Source organism: Felis catus, chromosome F1, assembly GCF_018350175.1.
Source record: "Felis catus isolate Fca126 chromosome F1, F.catus_Fca126_mat1.0, whole genome shotgun sequence".
Lineage (NCBI taxonomy): Eukaryota > Metazoa > Chordata > Mammalia > Carnivora > Felidae > Felis > Felis catus.
Genome location: NC_058384.1, coordinates 2098518 through 2113418, shown reverse-complemented (window position 1 = coordinate 2113418; position 14901 = coordinate 2098518). Strand labels below are relative to the sequence as shown.

The 14901-nt window shown below is 51.9% G+C and overlaps 1 protein-coding gene across 1 annotated transcript; it reads right to left on the bottom strand.

Annotated features, from left to right (window-relative positions):
* Positions 1–1987: 1987 nt before the first annotated feature.
* Positions 1988–10205, bottom strand: H3F3A (H3 histone, family 3A). Its single transcript, XM_023247314.2, has 4 exons — positions 10054–10205; positions 8428–8578; positions 7057–7210; positions 1988–2643 (listed from the first exon to the last, which is right to left on the bottom strand). Exons 2-4 carry the CDS (start codon positions 8553–8555, stop codon positions 2515–2517), a joined length of 411 nt encoding a protein of 136 aa, XP_023103082.1. The 5' UTR covers positions 8556–8578; positions 10054–10205; the 3' UTR covers positions 1988–2514.
* Between the last annotated feature and the right edge of the window lie 4696 nt (positions 10206–14901).

The following is a 14901-nucleotide window of genomic DNA, read 5'->3' as shown; positions in this document are numbered from 1 at the left end:
CTAGCAGATCCTTGATGGGCTCAAGCCTGCAAATTGGAATTTACTTCCTCTCGGATTTTAGACTGTACAGATCGGAGGGGAAACTTGGGGACTTTCGGGCACCTGCTCACCCAAGTCTATCAGCCAGGTGACATTCGCTCCACTTGCTTAAGAGAACGGTCTCCAAATTCCTGCCCCGAAGTTCTCCCAGTTCAAGTATTCCCCTGATTTTCCAAGACCTACCGAACCTAAAATTATTTGTATCTTACCCTGTAATGTCGGGTTTTTCTTCTGTAAGACTTTAGGAATATTTTCTGGAAGCGTAAGAGGCGCTAACTAGCTGTTTTGGCAAGTTACTTTGGTCTTCCAAAGTGGGTCAGCTTGTTGAAGATGTGGAAGACTGAGCTTAACGAGGCGTAAGGAGTTGAGCCGCAGCCCCCCCCCCCCACGTCACTTTGGGGGCAAATCCGATTGGGCACTTCTCCCAGGTGGCGTTGTCAGGTAAGGATTCCAAAGCGTAGCAGTGGGGGAGAGATTACCACCTGTTACTGAACATGAACCCAGGGACCAAGGGGCCGGCAGGTCACTCACACCCGCAAGTCCGGTAACGGCCCCGAACTAAAACTGTGCGAGTCGTACACACCGGTAACGAAGAATAATCCTCCCGAAGTTATCGCCTCCTTTGTAAGTAGGAATGAATTCCCCGCCTCCTCGGAATAGAACACGTCAGATGTTGACAGACCGTGGAATATCGGGACGAGCCCATCACAGCGTGCGCGGAGCGCCAGCCTCATCTATGCGGTCCCGGGCGGCTTCTAACCGCTCCGTTTTATAACCTGCGACTTACTGTATGTTCGTGCCCAGACCGCAGCAGTCAAGGACTCCTCACTCAACAAGATGGGTTAACGGGTACCCTGACCGCTTCATGCGAAAGGCAGAAACAGGCTTTTTAGTTGGCAAAGCTAAAGCTTTGTAAAGTACAGTTTAGTACAAATCCTAAGGGACTCGGCTCAAAGCGCGGCCTCTCCTAACCCATCGGAGACCCCCGCTCTCCCGTCCGTTTCCACGAACAGGCGGCGAGGGCCTATTGTGTGCGCCTGCCAAAACCGGACTGGGGAAGCTCATTAAAAATTGGCTCTTAGGGGGCGGCCGGGCCGGCTCAGTCGGTGGCGCATGTGCCTCCGGACCTCAGGGTTCAAGCTCCACGTGGAGCAGAGAGTTTACTTAAGAACACACACAAAACTATGACCCCACGTCAACAAACTGGAAGCAGGCTCTGAAATGTGTGTCTCCCTCTCTCTCTGCCCCTCCCCCGCTCATGCTCTGTCTCTGTCAAACATAAATCAACATAAAAAATAAAAATGAAAATGAAGTCAAGAAAGAGCCCGTGAACGAGCGGCGCAGCAGCCCAACGTTCTCCCGGACTGTTCTCGGCCCGTCGATGACCTAGTTCCGCCGGACTCGAGAGCAGCTCCACGCGCTGCGGCGTTGGAACCAGCGCGCCCACCAGGGCCGCGTTCCCGGCCGCAGAACGTGCGCTCCCCTCCCCGAGGGAAACCGCGCCGGGAAGCAAGTCTCGGGGCCTGACCGGTCACCTCGGGGTGGACGCGCCTCCAGGGCCCTCGCTGCGGAGCCAGACTTACCGTTACACTTGCGGAACAAAGTTCAACGGCGCAGGTCTGTCAGTGGACAGACCTCAGGAAGGTTTCCCCGTTTCCATGTGCTTCCGCCGGGTGGGTGGGGACTCGCCCGGTTGGAGCACCACGTATCCAAAGGGTCAGATCCAAAGGATCTGGTTTTCACGAACAGATTTACTCTCTGCAAATTTTAAACCAGGAGGAAAACCAACAGCTCCAGCTTCCTTTCCACACAGAACGTATCCTTTCTCCGTCTCTCAACGGTCTCGTCTCAGACGGGAGGTGACAAACCGCTTGGCACTAAAATGACTCTTAACGGTTCAAGTGACTGAACTACACGGGCAGGGGTGAGAATAAAGACCAAAAGCAGGTACAGTTTAATGTATTTTAATAGCAAACTTACAGGAACAGCACAGAAGACAGACAACATTAAAAACATGTACTTGCATGTAGGACAACTCAGTTAGAAAAGTATAGTGAATGGATGGAATCTACCGTATGATAAAAATGCTACAAACACCATTTAGTTGCCGTCAATAAGAAATTTACTCGTTTTAAAAAAATCCAAATGCTGGCATTGTCCAGAAAAATTTAACAGGTTTATTTATAATTGTTATAAAGTTGAACTGCTGAAACGTGTTCACTGAAACATTTTGACTTGCATTAATGCTTTATGTCCCCGCATTTATATTAAAAATTCACACACGAATGAAAATGGAAAAACTGCCAATACCTGATTTCTGTCCCCGATTTTTCCATTTGCAATCATATACTTCGGTACCTTTTGACCCCATGGAAAAAAAATATCTAACGTTCAGAACTACCAATAACAGGAAGAAGAGAAATTTTTTTTTTTTTTTTTTTAAAAGAACGAAACGTTTTCCATCAGAGTGGATTCTTAAGCACGCTCTCCACGTATGCGGCGCGCTAGCTGGATGTCTTTTGGCATAATTGTTACACGTTTGGCATGGATAGCACACAGGTTGGTGTCTTCGAAGAGGCCCACCAGGTAGGCCTCGCTTGCCTCCTGCAAAGGAGCAAAGAAAAAGGCATCAATGGCGTTATTAGCACCCGTCACGGGGCAGTCTGTACCGGTTCAGATGACGAGGTTTTCGGACCTCTGAAAAGCCGCTCCAGAAGACGCTGACCTGCTCACCAAACGGGTACGTTTTAAAACCTGGGGGACAGGCTGAAAGGCAGTTGAGGAAAAGCGGAAGGCTCGAGCTTGGAAACCTTCAGCAAATTACACAAGAGTCAAACGATTTCGTCACTAAGCTTCGATTTTTCTCCTGTTAACACGCGATCTCTTCTCCACCGAAACGTCTTCGGCGAATCCCATTTAATCCAGGAACTCCAGCTTAGACTCTAATCCTGTCTCCTCGCCAGCGTCCTCCTCATCCCGAATCCCGCTCGCCCCGGAGTATCTGCCTGAACCTTTGCTTGCCAATAATCCAACACAGCGGACAACTGGCTTCCATCACATGGTCCCCCCATCAACCTTTTCTTTTCCACCTCCGTTCTATCACGTGGGGCCCACGGGTCCCAGAGCACAACACGCTGGCGTTGTTTACATTCTTGGACCTGTTTTGCCTAGATGTGCCCCCTCCAAGCGCACCTTCCTCTGTGCTCCCCAACCCGCAGTGACCTTTTCCCCTCTCGTATTAATATGGATCCCTCTGGTTTTTCTCATTACACTCGAGGAGTCTTTGAAGGCACCCCCTCTCTCTACCACCACTCAGAAACCGCCAGCTGTGGGAACTGTTCCCGGACACTTGGCAAGTCAGGTTAGTAGACCTTACAGCTGTCTGAAAAGCTAAAGAGTCCTTTAGCCGAAGTCACATTTGCTTCCTCATTCCGAGAGGCAGAAACCGTTTTACCAGTCCAGTCACCCGCCCAGCTGTTTTAGTGGCTCAGGAGCACCAGACGGGGCTGTCTGGCCTTGTCGCCTTCTCTGTAGAAAAGTTACTTCTCTGATCAAGATACTTAGAAAAACCAAGATTCCTGTAGTTGCTGTTTTTGTCCTAATAAAAAAAATATTTTCCATTTTGGAACCCTTAGGTAACAATAAAGCTAAAAATGATGCCACCCGACACTTGAGCAATTTCAGCCACTTATGCTACATAACACAAAATATGTAGACAGGAACAGGCAGATTTGCTTGTGATTTTGCAATAAAACTACGGAGACTTGCTTTCCCAAGCATCAACGCAGCAACAATTAATTCAACTGGTTCACATTATCATCTTATGAAAAAGTACGCCCTTCACATTTATATATCTTCAATTTTTTTGCCTTATGTCTCTCTTCTATGAAAATTTCTTTCATCTAAATTTTACAACCCCTACAATGTTCTTCTGCTGCGTTTTTTCTTAATGTTTATTTAGTTTTGAGAGAGAGAGAGAGAGAGAGAGAGAGAGAGAATCCCAAGGAATCTCTATACTAATGGATGTGGGGCTCGAACTCAGGAACTGCGGGATCAGGAACCGTGGGATCATGACCTGAGCTAAAATCAAGAGTCAGACGCTTAGCTGACTGGGCCCCCCAGGAGCCTCCTGCTGCATTTAAGAGTCAGGTTTTATCTACCCACTAAGGCCTAGCTCAGACTTTCCGAGCAGGAGGAAGCAAGCACTTCCACTCCCAGCTCCCAAGGGCACAAAGCCTTGAACTCCTTCCTCCAGACTCCCTGCTGCTTCTCTGGCCAGAGCCACCCTCTTATGTACGTAACTTTATAATAGAGTCTTGTTTTCTACTCACGACACCTTGCCTTGGAGTAGATGTTCAACAAATGTTTGCTTTTTAAATCTAACCCCAAGTAAGTTTACATCTTTTCCATGCAAACATTCCAAAGGATGTAATGAAGGCAAAAGCCTTTAACAGCCGGGGATTCATTCTTACAATATTCTAAGGAATGGGTGAGAGGTGTGGAGACCAAGGCATAGTGTGGGCTCCGATGGGCTCACCACACACATCAAATAGGACTGACGTTCCTCAGGCAAGACACCACTTTGATTTTGTTTCACCCGGCCTCACGCCCATCCAGAATGCTTCTGCAAAACGTAGCACTGTGAGCTGCTAGATGGACAAGCCAACAGGTCCCGTGGTTCTGAGACCATTTAAGAGCAGAATGATCCATGGGCTCCCTGGTACTGCTCCGAATGGCACGTGGCCATTCTCACTTCTGTCTTGGAGCCCGGCTACTGGTTTTATAGGGTTATGTCTGGTCGGCTCTGGGAGAGTATTCTATACCCACGGGGGATTTGACCATGACCCATATATTTCTAATTCTATTACACAGATCCTAAAACCTTCTCAACGGGAAGGCTCTAATGGGAATGAAAGACTGCCACATAAATTTATAGCCCAACAAACCAATTTTGAGATAATGGCAAAAGAAAAAGTATCTTACAACTAGAAGGAAATGTTAATTTACAACGCGTTGACTATATTCAATGTCTGATTCTCCCATCATTTCGAAACACCAATGTCTACGTTTTTAACACGAGGATACCTCAAGTCCAAACTCTCAGACATTAAAGACAAAGGTTAGATTTTAAGTCCGTCCGTTCCTGAGTATCGTATGGCAAACCCAGACTAATTTCTTTACCCCTCACCCCCCCCCCGCACCACCTCCCCATCTCATTTAGTTCTATTAGGAAACTTGTCAACTGTGTGATTCTAAACCAAAAATAAAAAGACTTTTTGAATTTTATTTCAACTGCTCTCTTCTGTTATTTCCACCAGCAAATTCTCCATCCCTGTCTTTGAGAGAACTGAAGTGCGTGGATACAGAAAGCAAACACGTGCACAAAAAAACTGGTAACAAAGATTACTCTTTCCAAACAGCCATCTAACTGCTGGAGTACAGGCAGCAGAAGGAAACATTGTGCTCAAAACCAATACAGGAACACTTGCTAACCTAAACCACACACCTTCGTGCCAGTGACCGTGAAGTTTACACATGAACTGGAAAGACATAGTGTTTTGCCCAGATTGCTTAGTAATCTCCATTTACAAGGCTCTACCACGGACCGACCGTTTAACACGAACACGTTGGGACTTCCCAGTATAATGGGTTTTTTAAGCACAGTCCTGGCTAACTGGGACTAGGAACCAAAACTAGCAGCTTTGTATCATATGCTTGACAATCTTGGAAAATACAGCGGGCAAAATGTGACTTGCAACTGTAGTGATAGACGAAAGGAGACCTCACGGTAAACAACGATTAAAACAGAAAAAAGAGTTTTAAGTACCAGCGCTAGAAGATTTTAGTAGTTTGAAATTTCAGTAATTTCAATTCATTGAGAATTTAATGGATGCCTACTCCTGGAATCCACCAATCAAACCCAGTTCAGACTAACCATAGAAACAGCTCAACCAATCGCACTTCAGCATAGAACCCACCTATCAAATCTCCCTCCCATGTAAAGCCAAAGCTCGCCACGGCAACAGCAGCCTCACAATCCTCCAATGGAGCGCATGTGGACTGTGGTCCCCGCACCCCCAGGGATTCTGATTCACGTCTGTGGTGCCTAGAAATCCGCACTTTTAGTCACTTCCAAACCCCTGCTCTCATGGAGGCAGTAGTCTGAGATACACCGATCTAAAACATGCCAAACACAATATAAAACAGGTTACACGTTAGTGATTGGTATTAATTATATTCTCACCTCTAATCAAGCATGTTACCCGTGGGCATTTCAAGTTTTAATGCTGGGACAAGACACAAATATTATGGATATGTAACCACCTCTAAGACCGTACTTCTCAGAGTTCTGACACCTGGTGTGGAGATTAAATTCAACGTGCTTCCCATTTAAGCGGAGATCCATAATCCTCTTTGGCCAACTCCAAGTCCTGACATCCCTGCCCCTTAACACGTACGGTGTGATCTCGAAGCGCACCTTTTCTCCCTACGGCCAAGCCCATGCCAGCTAGCTGGGTGCTTCCTTCAGCTCAGTGCACAGGCTCCCCACCGACACCGCGCTCCCCTCTCGCGTGGCCTCTGCGCATCCAGAAAGACACCAACTCTCCATGCCTTTTCCAGCGATCACTGCTTAAAACTGATGACCAACACAGACCTTAGTCCCACATCTTTGTAATGTCCCGCAGCACCCATGACCGAACAAGAGGGTTCTTTTTTCCTCGAGACACCGTTCTCAACGCAATGTTTAAAAAACTGAAAGACGGTATACCGGAACGAACGTTATACCGTTCGGAGCCAGATGGGTTCAGATGAGGACTGTCACCCAAATGGGTTCAAGTCGCATTTTCGGTGTGTATGACCTTGAGCAACCTAACCTTTCTGACATCTCAACGGTGAAGCAAAGGTATGGCCCACCTTACGGGCTGTGCCGATCAAAGCACGTGGAAAGACTTAGAACTGTTCTTGGTACACAGCAGGACGGCCGACTCTCAGAGCCGTCCCCACCCGCCACTTTACCTGCAAAGCACCGATAGCCGCGCTCTGGAAGCGCAGGTCTGTTTTGAAGTCCTGAGCAATTTCTCGCACCAGACGCTGGAAAGGAAGTTTGCGGATCAGAAGTTCAGTGGACTTCTGGTAACGTCTAATTTCGCGGAGTGCCACGGTACCAGGCCTTAACACAAAACAAAACAACATTAAACAAATGGTTATCTTTAACAAAGATAAGCGGTTAGCTTTAACAAATCCAGTCATCGTCCAAAAAATAAACCACCCGTTTTCTGTTTTTTAGCTTGGGTATAAAATTTCCCTCATCAGTTTATGCTCTGAATATTCAAAGCTGTCGAGAGTAACAGAACCATTCCTTGAAAGCAAAAAGCGTAACATGAAAGGAGATTCTGAGCAGGGCATTTATCCGAGTCCCATTCACTTTCTTCGTCTTAACACAGGGGCGTCAATAACGTATCATTACTTGGGAGGGTGTGAGGCCACTAATAAAAAGTCAACATTCAGACTCTTGTCAATTTGGTATTACTAGCTTTGCTTCTTCTAAAAGACGCACCAACACCACTCAGTGGGCTTCATTTAAAAACACACTCAGGTATACTCAAGGCCCATTTCCCAGAACACGTTTACTTTGACTACGGCTCATCCGTCAGGAATGATGAAGTCTGGATACTCCTGATGGCGCGGTGTGCCTTCCACAGGGCAGAGTGTTTGTGCATCTTTTTTTTTTTATTTTTATTAAGTGTCAACAAAAACGTACCTCAAGTCTGACTTATTTCTTCCCACTCTGTGAGCTTTTATTTTAGAGTAACTATAAAATCATTTGCAGAGGCTAAGTACAGACAGCTTCTGCCCTCTAACGGCGGATGCCCTTAACAACACTGCTGAGGGCAGCTCAACACCAGACTGCTAACGAGGAAATACACCCATTTAAGTAAATGAAGAACTTTACTCAAACAAAACACCCCACCTTGAGTATTATTAAAATAGAATTGGTATCAAAATGTATTATTTTGCCAAAAACGAGTGTCCATCCTCACACATGTACTTAAAAAACACTTTATTATTTTAAAAACACACGTTACTAACATAACAACTAAATAAAACGAGAATCTATCTCATTAACATCATCGGTGATTCAGTAGGTCTCCTTTGGGCTCTGGGTAGCTTCAAAATAAAACATTCCGACAAGACCCAACACTATGTTTTGGGACACACACGCGCATACGTTTTTAAAGTATTAGCAAATATTCAAAAGAGGAAAAACATCGGTTTCCCTAGATCAAAAAGTCTGCTGGTTATACATCTTTTCATTATATTTTACAATTGCTGCTTCCGTAGACGGACTCTATCCCACTAGTTCCTCTTTAAAAAAAAAAAAAATACCTGTAACGATGAGGTTTCTTCACCCCTCCAGTAGAGGGCGCACTCTTGCGAGCGGCTTTTGTAGCCAGTTGCTTCCTCGGTGCTTTACCCCCGGTCGATTTGCGGGCAGTCTGCTTTGTACGAGCCATGGTACTGAGACCTCCTCACTTACCTACCAGCATCAAAAACAAAAATCATACACACGACCCCCCCAGACGTTCAAGTTTTCCTGCCACTGCCGGCCCCCGCCCCCGCCAGGCTGGAAATTAGGCCCAGCACAAAACAAAACAAAACAAAAAAAACCCAACAATGTCCGTCATGTTATATAATTCGCCAGGGTGCAGATCACGCCTGCCACCCAGACAGGACTTCTCGAAACAAACTGTGGGACTCGGAAATTGGGACCTCTAACGCCGACCATCCCTCCAAAGACCGACGGCAAAACAAAAAGACCCCCCTAACGGCCTCGGCCTCCCTCTCTTTAATTAAAGTAGAAATCAGAAACGTCTGCAAACATCCGACCCGCAAACAAGTCCAAAGAACGAAGCCACAAAACACAGAAAGGTCGAGTCAAATTTCGGCAAAAAGCCTCCGGTCTCCCCCCCCACCCCCGCGCCCCCCACCGCCGGGCGCCCGGCCGCGGACGGACCCGGGCGAAGCTCTGAAAACACGCCTGGGGTCGCGTTTCCACAGCGTGTTGACAACACGGCGCCCGGGGACGCGGGAGGGGACAGCGGCGCCCGGCGGCCGGCTCTCCACAAAGCCCGGTCCCGCGGCCGGCCGTCGTGGGCTCCGCCGCAGCCGAGCGCCCCGCAGCCGGGCTGTGATCGCCGCCCGCGCCGGCCCGCGGAAACTTTTGGGCCCGGCCCCCCGCGCCCCCGCCGCGGCCCCCAGCGCCCCGACCCACACGCCAACCATCGGCGCCCGGAGCCCCTTCCTCCCGGGGGCACGACGCACCCAAGCCGCTCCGAAACGCCCCGATCCCCCGCCACGTGCCGCCCTCCAAAATGCAAAAGTTTTTTTTGCATTTCCAATGCATCAAGTTTCCGCTTCTCCAAAAAAGGAGAAAAAAAAAAATGTCCCTCTCTGAAAAAATTCTCCTCCGTTCTCGAAACGGGGAAGAGAGAGAGACGGGGGAGAAAACATGGTCGGTGACCAGAGAAGAGAGACAAGATGGTGAAGCTCAGCAACAACTGTGGGGAGGCAGCAAAAAGCGAGTTAGCCCGGGGTGCGAAGCGGCGGCGATTTCCCCCCTTTTCCCGCCCGAAAACCGGGGCCCGGGGCCCGGGGGCGGCAGGGAAGGGGCCCGCGCGGGTCGTGGTGAGGGTCTGGGGTCCCGGGAAGGGGCGGCGGGCGGGATTTGGCCGAAGAAAGGGGAGCCGGGGGCGCGGGGAGGAGGGAGAGCGGCTCGGCGCCGCGGCGGCTGCTGCTGTGGGGCTGAGGCGGCGAGAGACGGGGGAGAGCCGCCGCCGCCGCCGCCTCGGGGACGCGGAAACTCGCTCCTCACCTCCATTTCTGGGCCAAAAAGTTTGCGGGCCGGGCCCGGGGGGCCGGGGGGGGGGCCGTGCCCGCGGCGCCGGGGCCCGGGCGGCGGCGGGCGGCGAGCGGGGCCCGGTCCCGGGGAGGCGGGCGGCCGGGGAAACTTACCCCCCTTCTCCTTCGGCTGGAGCTCGGCGAGCTAGAGGCGGCGCTGGCGTTAGCGAGCGACGGCGGCGCGGCGGCGGCTGCGAACACAATTGAAAGATGGCTGACACCGAGGCTGGCCCCCAACACACGCCGCCCCGCCCCCGCGCCGCGCGCCAGCCAATCACACACAATGGAGGGAAGGCTCGGCCCCGCCCCCGGCCCCCGCCAGCGCCCCGCCCCCGCCCCTCCCCCCGCGCGTTCGTTCGCTGGCGCGCGCTCGCCCCTCCCCCGCGCGCCGCCCGCTCCCTCCCCGCGGCCGCCTCGCGCCGAGTGTGTACAAACACAAAAGACGTGCCGGAGGGCCGCCGGCTCCCGCCGCGACGGCCGCCCGCCCGCCCGCCGGCCGGCCGGCCCGCGCGCCCCCGGCCCCGCGCCCGCGCTCGGCTCCCCCCCCCCCCCAAACCGCCCGCCGCCCCCTCCTCCCCCCCCACCCCGCTGGCGCCCACGTCATCCCGCGCCCGGAGCCCGGGGTCGGGGCGCCCAGGGGCGGTGGGGGAGGGGCGGCGGGCGCGGCCGGTGAACGCCCGGGCCTGCGGGCGGCGTGGGGGCGGGGCGGCGGGGAGGGGGGGGGGACGGCCCGGGGGGGGGGGCTACGCGGCCGCGGGGGCCCCGGGGCGGACGGCCCGCCCGCGCGCAACTTTCCCCGCAGGTGGCGGCGCCGGGCCGCCCGACGCAAGATGGCTGTGCTCGGCGAGCGCGACAACAATGCGCGGCCGCGCGGCCCGCCTGTCGGTCCCCGCACCTCCCCGCCGGCCGCCCGGGGCCCCCCGCGGCCGCGGCCCGGTGCCCGGGGACGGCCGGCCGGGGCGGCCCGCACAGCTGGCGCGCGGCGCAGAGCGGCGGCCGGGAGGGAGGGGCGGTCCGGGGACGGTCGCCTTCACCCGCCTTCCAGCCCTCGGTAGCCCGGGAAGCCGACCCGCCGCGGCCCGGGACGCCCGGACCGTCCCCGGGACGGCCCCGCCAGCGCGGCACGGCGGTGCGCGGGCGCTTCCCCCGGGGCTCCTGCGGGCATCCCCGGGGGATAGCGGGGGAGCTACGCCGCCCGGGCGAAGGGCGAAGTGCCAGTCGCGATCCCCAGATTTTATAAAGCACCTTAGTCGTAAACATTACCCTGAAACAGGCGCGCGGAAATCAGAGAGCAGGGAGGGAATGGGTTTGTCCAAGGTCACTTAAGTAAGGGACAGACCTGGGAGCAGCAGAAAAACTCCAGGCCTCCTGTCTCATTATTATTTAATGGATGTTAAGTGTCCGTGGTTGCTGTGCAGAGCACATGCGATCTGGAAGCCTCTCCTAAAACCACACATGCAAAAAAACAAAACAAAACAAAAAACAGCCCAGGCAGAGCTGCTAGCGGAGAGTTCCTGTCACTGAGGCCGAGCAGAGTTTTGTTTTGCTTGTTCTGTTTTGTTTTCAGGGAAGCGAAATATTTGCTGTTGAATCGATCCAGGAAAGCCGTGCCCCATCAATTAAATTCGTTATCTCCTCGAGAAATGTTAAATGACGTGGGTAACGTTCCCTTCACGGGCTCCATTTTTCCAGAGCGTCTATTTTTTTGGCTGTAAAAAATATTCCTAGGGAAGGGAGAGACTTTTACATGAAATCGTTCGGGTCTTGGATGATCTGAACCAACTGAGCTGTCCATCTGTGAAATGGAAGTGTTATCTATCCCTGTGAAGATAGGCCACAAGTTCATTCTAGTTGTGGAGTGGAATGCATAAGCACCCGGGTACGTGTCCGGTTGCTTACCTGGTGGATTCTGGAAGTTCACTCTCGCTGCGTGAATATATATCGAGCGACAGCTGCGCGTCAGGCACAATTCTGGATGCTGGGAACACAGCAGTGACCGCGCAAGCAACAACCCTGTCCTCATAGGGCTTATGATCTCTAGGAACATTGCTAGGAAGCGGCGCTTGGACGAGGGACAGGAAGGGGGTCTTCTGGAGTGGCAGAAAGCTGTAGCGACAGAAGAAGGCTTTCCAGTCCAGGCGAAGGAGCGGGAGAGCTGCCCCGGCAAAAACAGGATGCTGAAGGGGCACCAGGGTGAGTCCTGAATTGGCTCTTCCTTCTCAAGCTCTTGGCTGGGGCGCCTGGGTGGCTCAATCGCTTAAGCGTCCGCCTTTGGCTCAGGTCATGGTCTCGCGGTTCGTGGGTTCAAGCCCCGCATCGGGCTCTGTGATCCTATTTGTTTACTTGTGTATTATCTGTCTCTTCCCCCAAAGAATGTGAAGTCTAGGATAGTAGCAGGCTTATCTGTCTCTCTCCACTGGTCTAGTACCCTAACTCCACTCCCGGTTAGGGACCTTTCCGAATTTGCTGTACGTCCTTAGCCATGGAAATCATCAAAGATATGACCAAAGTAGAAAGAATAGTATAATGAACCCCCATGCACCTATCATCTCGCTTCAAAAATGAGCTATTCGTGACCAGTCTCGCATTTCATCTACTCACTTGTCCTGCCTCTCCCACTTGAATTCTTCTGCAGCTAATCCCAGACTTTTTTTTTTTTTTAACATCATTTCATCTATAGATATTTCAGTAGGTATCGTGGGAGTCAAATAAATGGCTGATCTGCCTATTAAATCTCTTATCTATACATTCTCTCCTTTGCATTTTATCGAAAAATCCATCCTGAGGCTTTGGATCCCAGTGCTGTCCCCAGAAGTGTTTTGCCCTTCAGTCTTGCCCAGTAAAGAGCACCGTGATTTACTCAGTCCTCACACCAGCAAGCACAGGCATCCTCCTGGAGACCCCCCTTCTCCCCCTCGTGGTCCTGCTGGTCCCTCCCTCTGAAAAGTCCTCAGGACGACCCACTTCTGTCTCTCCTCACCTTTATAGAAGGTAAATCAGCTGAAGTCGCATCCTTGCTCAAATCCACGCAGGGGCTCCCACAGCTCTGGTGACAATCGGCGCTCGCAGGACGGGGATCGCTCCTGGAAATTGTCAAAGATATGACCAAAGTAGAAAGAATAGTATAATGAACCCCCACCTGGGGGCTGCAGCCCAGCCACCTTGGGGCTAACCTCACTGTCTTGTCGGGCGGTATTTCCCACTTTCTCCTATCTTTTTACTCTTAGAAAGGGATCCTGTTTGTCGGGTACACGAAAGAAAAGTGGAGGGGATTTGGAGCCATTGCTTAAAAAATTTCATTATTCATTTTTCTGCCTTACATAATCACTAAACAAAACTGGTTGCATCTTAAGGAAGATATTAACCATGAAACTAGCGTAACACTCCCAAGTAAGATGTTTTCAAAGGTTTCAATTGGCAGCATTGAGCTTGTGTCTGTGAACATAATATTTTATATCAAGTTTTATGCTTGAAATGGCCATATTCCATTCCCGATCAAGACTTTATAATGAAGATCTCTTTAAATTCTTTTTTTTTTAAGTTTATTTATTTCTGAAAGAGAGAGAGTGCATGGAAGTGGGGTAGGAACAGAGAGACGAAGAGAATGCCAAGCAGACTGTGAGCTGTCAGCACAGAGCCCGACACGGGGCTCGATCTCACGAACCGTGAGATCATGACCTAGGCTGCAACCGAGAGCCGGACACTTAACCGACTGAGCCACCCAGGCGCCCCAAATCCAATGAACTTTTGAAAGGTCAAGTATTTACAAATAATCATGCAGCTCAAAGCTGTAGCAGGCACACGTGCCTGGGTCACCACCGAAAGGGCCTGTGCGCTACAGTGGAGACAAGTACCCGGCAGGGAGACGGAAATTCAGGTCTGCCCCGGGAGCCTGTTTCGCCTCCTTGCCTCCAACCCTAGCGGCCGCATCTGGGGACACACCAGTGCTCCTCGGGGGGCCTGGCGTGAGTATTCCTCGTGTCCTTGTCCACGATGGGACTGCTCCCCGCCCCGCAGGACTAAGGCAGGGATGGGAGGGGCTGTGCTCATATCACGTGGAGCCGTGAGTGGGGGGGCGCCGCCCTCACCATGGGGCACAGGTCTGGCCCACGCTGCTGAGGCCGCCCTCCCAGGGGCCCTAGTCCTTAGGGCCGAAGGGACCTATCCCCTGTCCCCCCCGATAGCCCACAGACCGCTGGGCTGCTCTGAGGTCTCAGGGCATGACCCCAAGTTCCTGTGTTCCCATCCCTACCGCCCATATTGTCCTCTGTCACCTTCCCGGGATCATATCACAGCAATGCTCACAAGCTGATATTTTGCTGACTTGCTTCCTGATTTGTGGTCTCTCCACCTAGACTGTAATCGCAGAGGGAGCAAGGGCTTGGATACTTTTTATTTGTTTTTAATGTTTCATTTATTTTTGAGAGAGAGAGAGAGAGACAGAGACAGAGCGTAAGCAGGGGAGGGGCAGAGAGAGAGGGAGACCCAGAACCCGAAGCAGGCTCCAGGCTCCGAGCTGTCGGCCCAGAGCCCCACGCGGGGCTCGAACCCACGACCCGCGAGATCAGGAGCCACCCAGGTGCCCTGAGCATGTAGCTCTTGATCTCAGGGCCGTGAGTGCAAGCCCACGTTGGGCGTGGAGCCTACTTTAAAAAAAAACTAAGGGGTGCTTGGGTGGCTTAGTTGGTTAAGCATCCCACTCAGGTCAGGATCTCGCGGCTTGTGAGTGCAAACCCCACGTTGGGCTCTGCGCTGACAGTGTGGCCCCTGCGTGGTTTTTCTCTCTCTTTCCTCTCTCGCTGCCCCTCCCCTGCTCTCTTGGTCTCTCTCAAAATAAGTAAACTTAAAAAAACATTTTTCAAAAAGTATACGACAGAAGAATAAACAAAAAGCAACTGTACTACACAGGGTTTTGCAATCGACCGTGAGATGCATTTCGTAGGAGAGGCGCTTCTGGAAAGA

Excerpts from the sequence above, each read along its gene's own strand:
- H3F3A (XM_023247314.2), bottom strand. The coding sequence starts at position 8,555 with ATGGCTCGTACAAAGCAGACTGCCCGCAAATCGACCGGGGGTAAAGCA. Across the intron at positions 7,211-8,427 it reads AAGAAACCTCATCGTTACAG|GCCTGGTACCGTGGCACTCC; the intron begins GTATTTTTTTTT and ends TTTTGTGTTAAG. Across the intron at positions 2,644-7,056 it reads CGGCTATCGGTGCTTTGCAG|GAGGCAAGCGAGGCCTACCT; the intron begins GTAAAGTGGCGG and ends GCTCCTTTGCAG.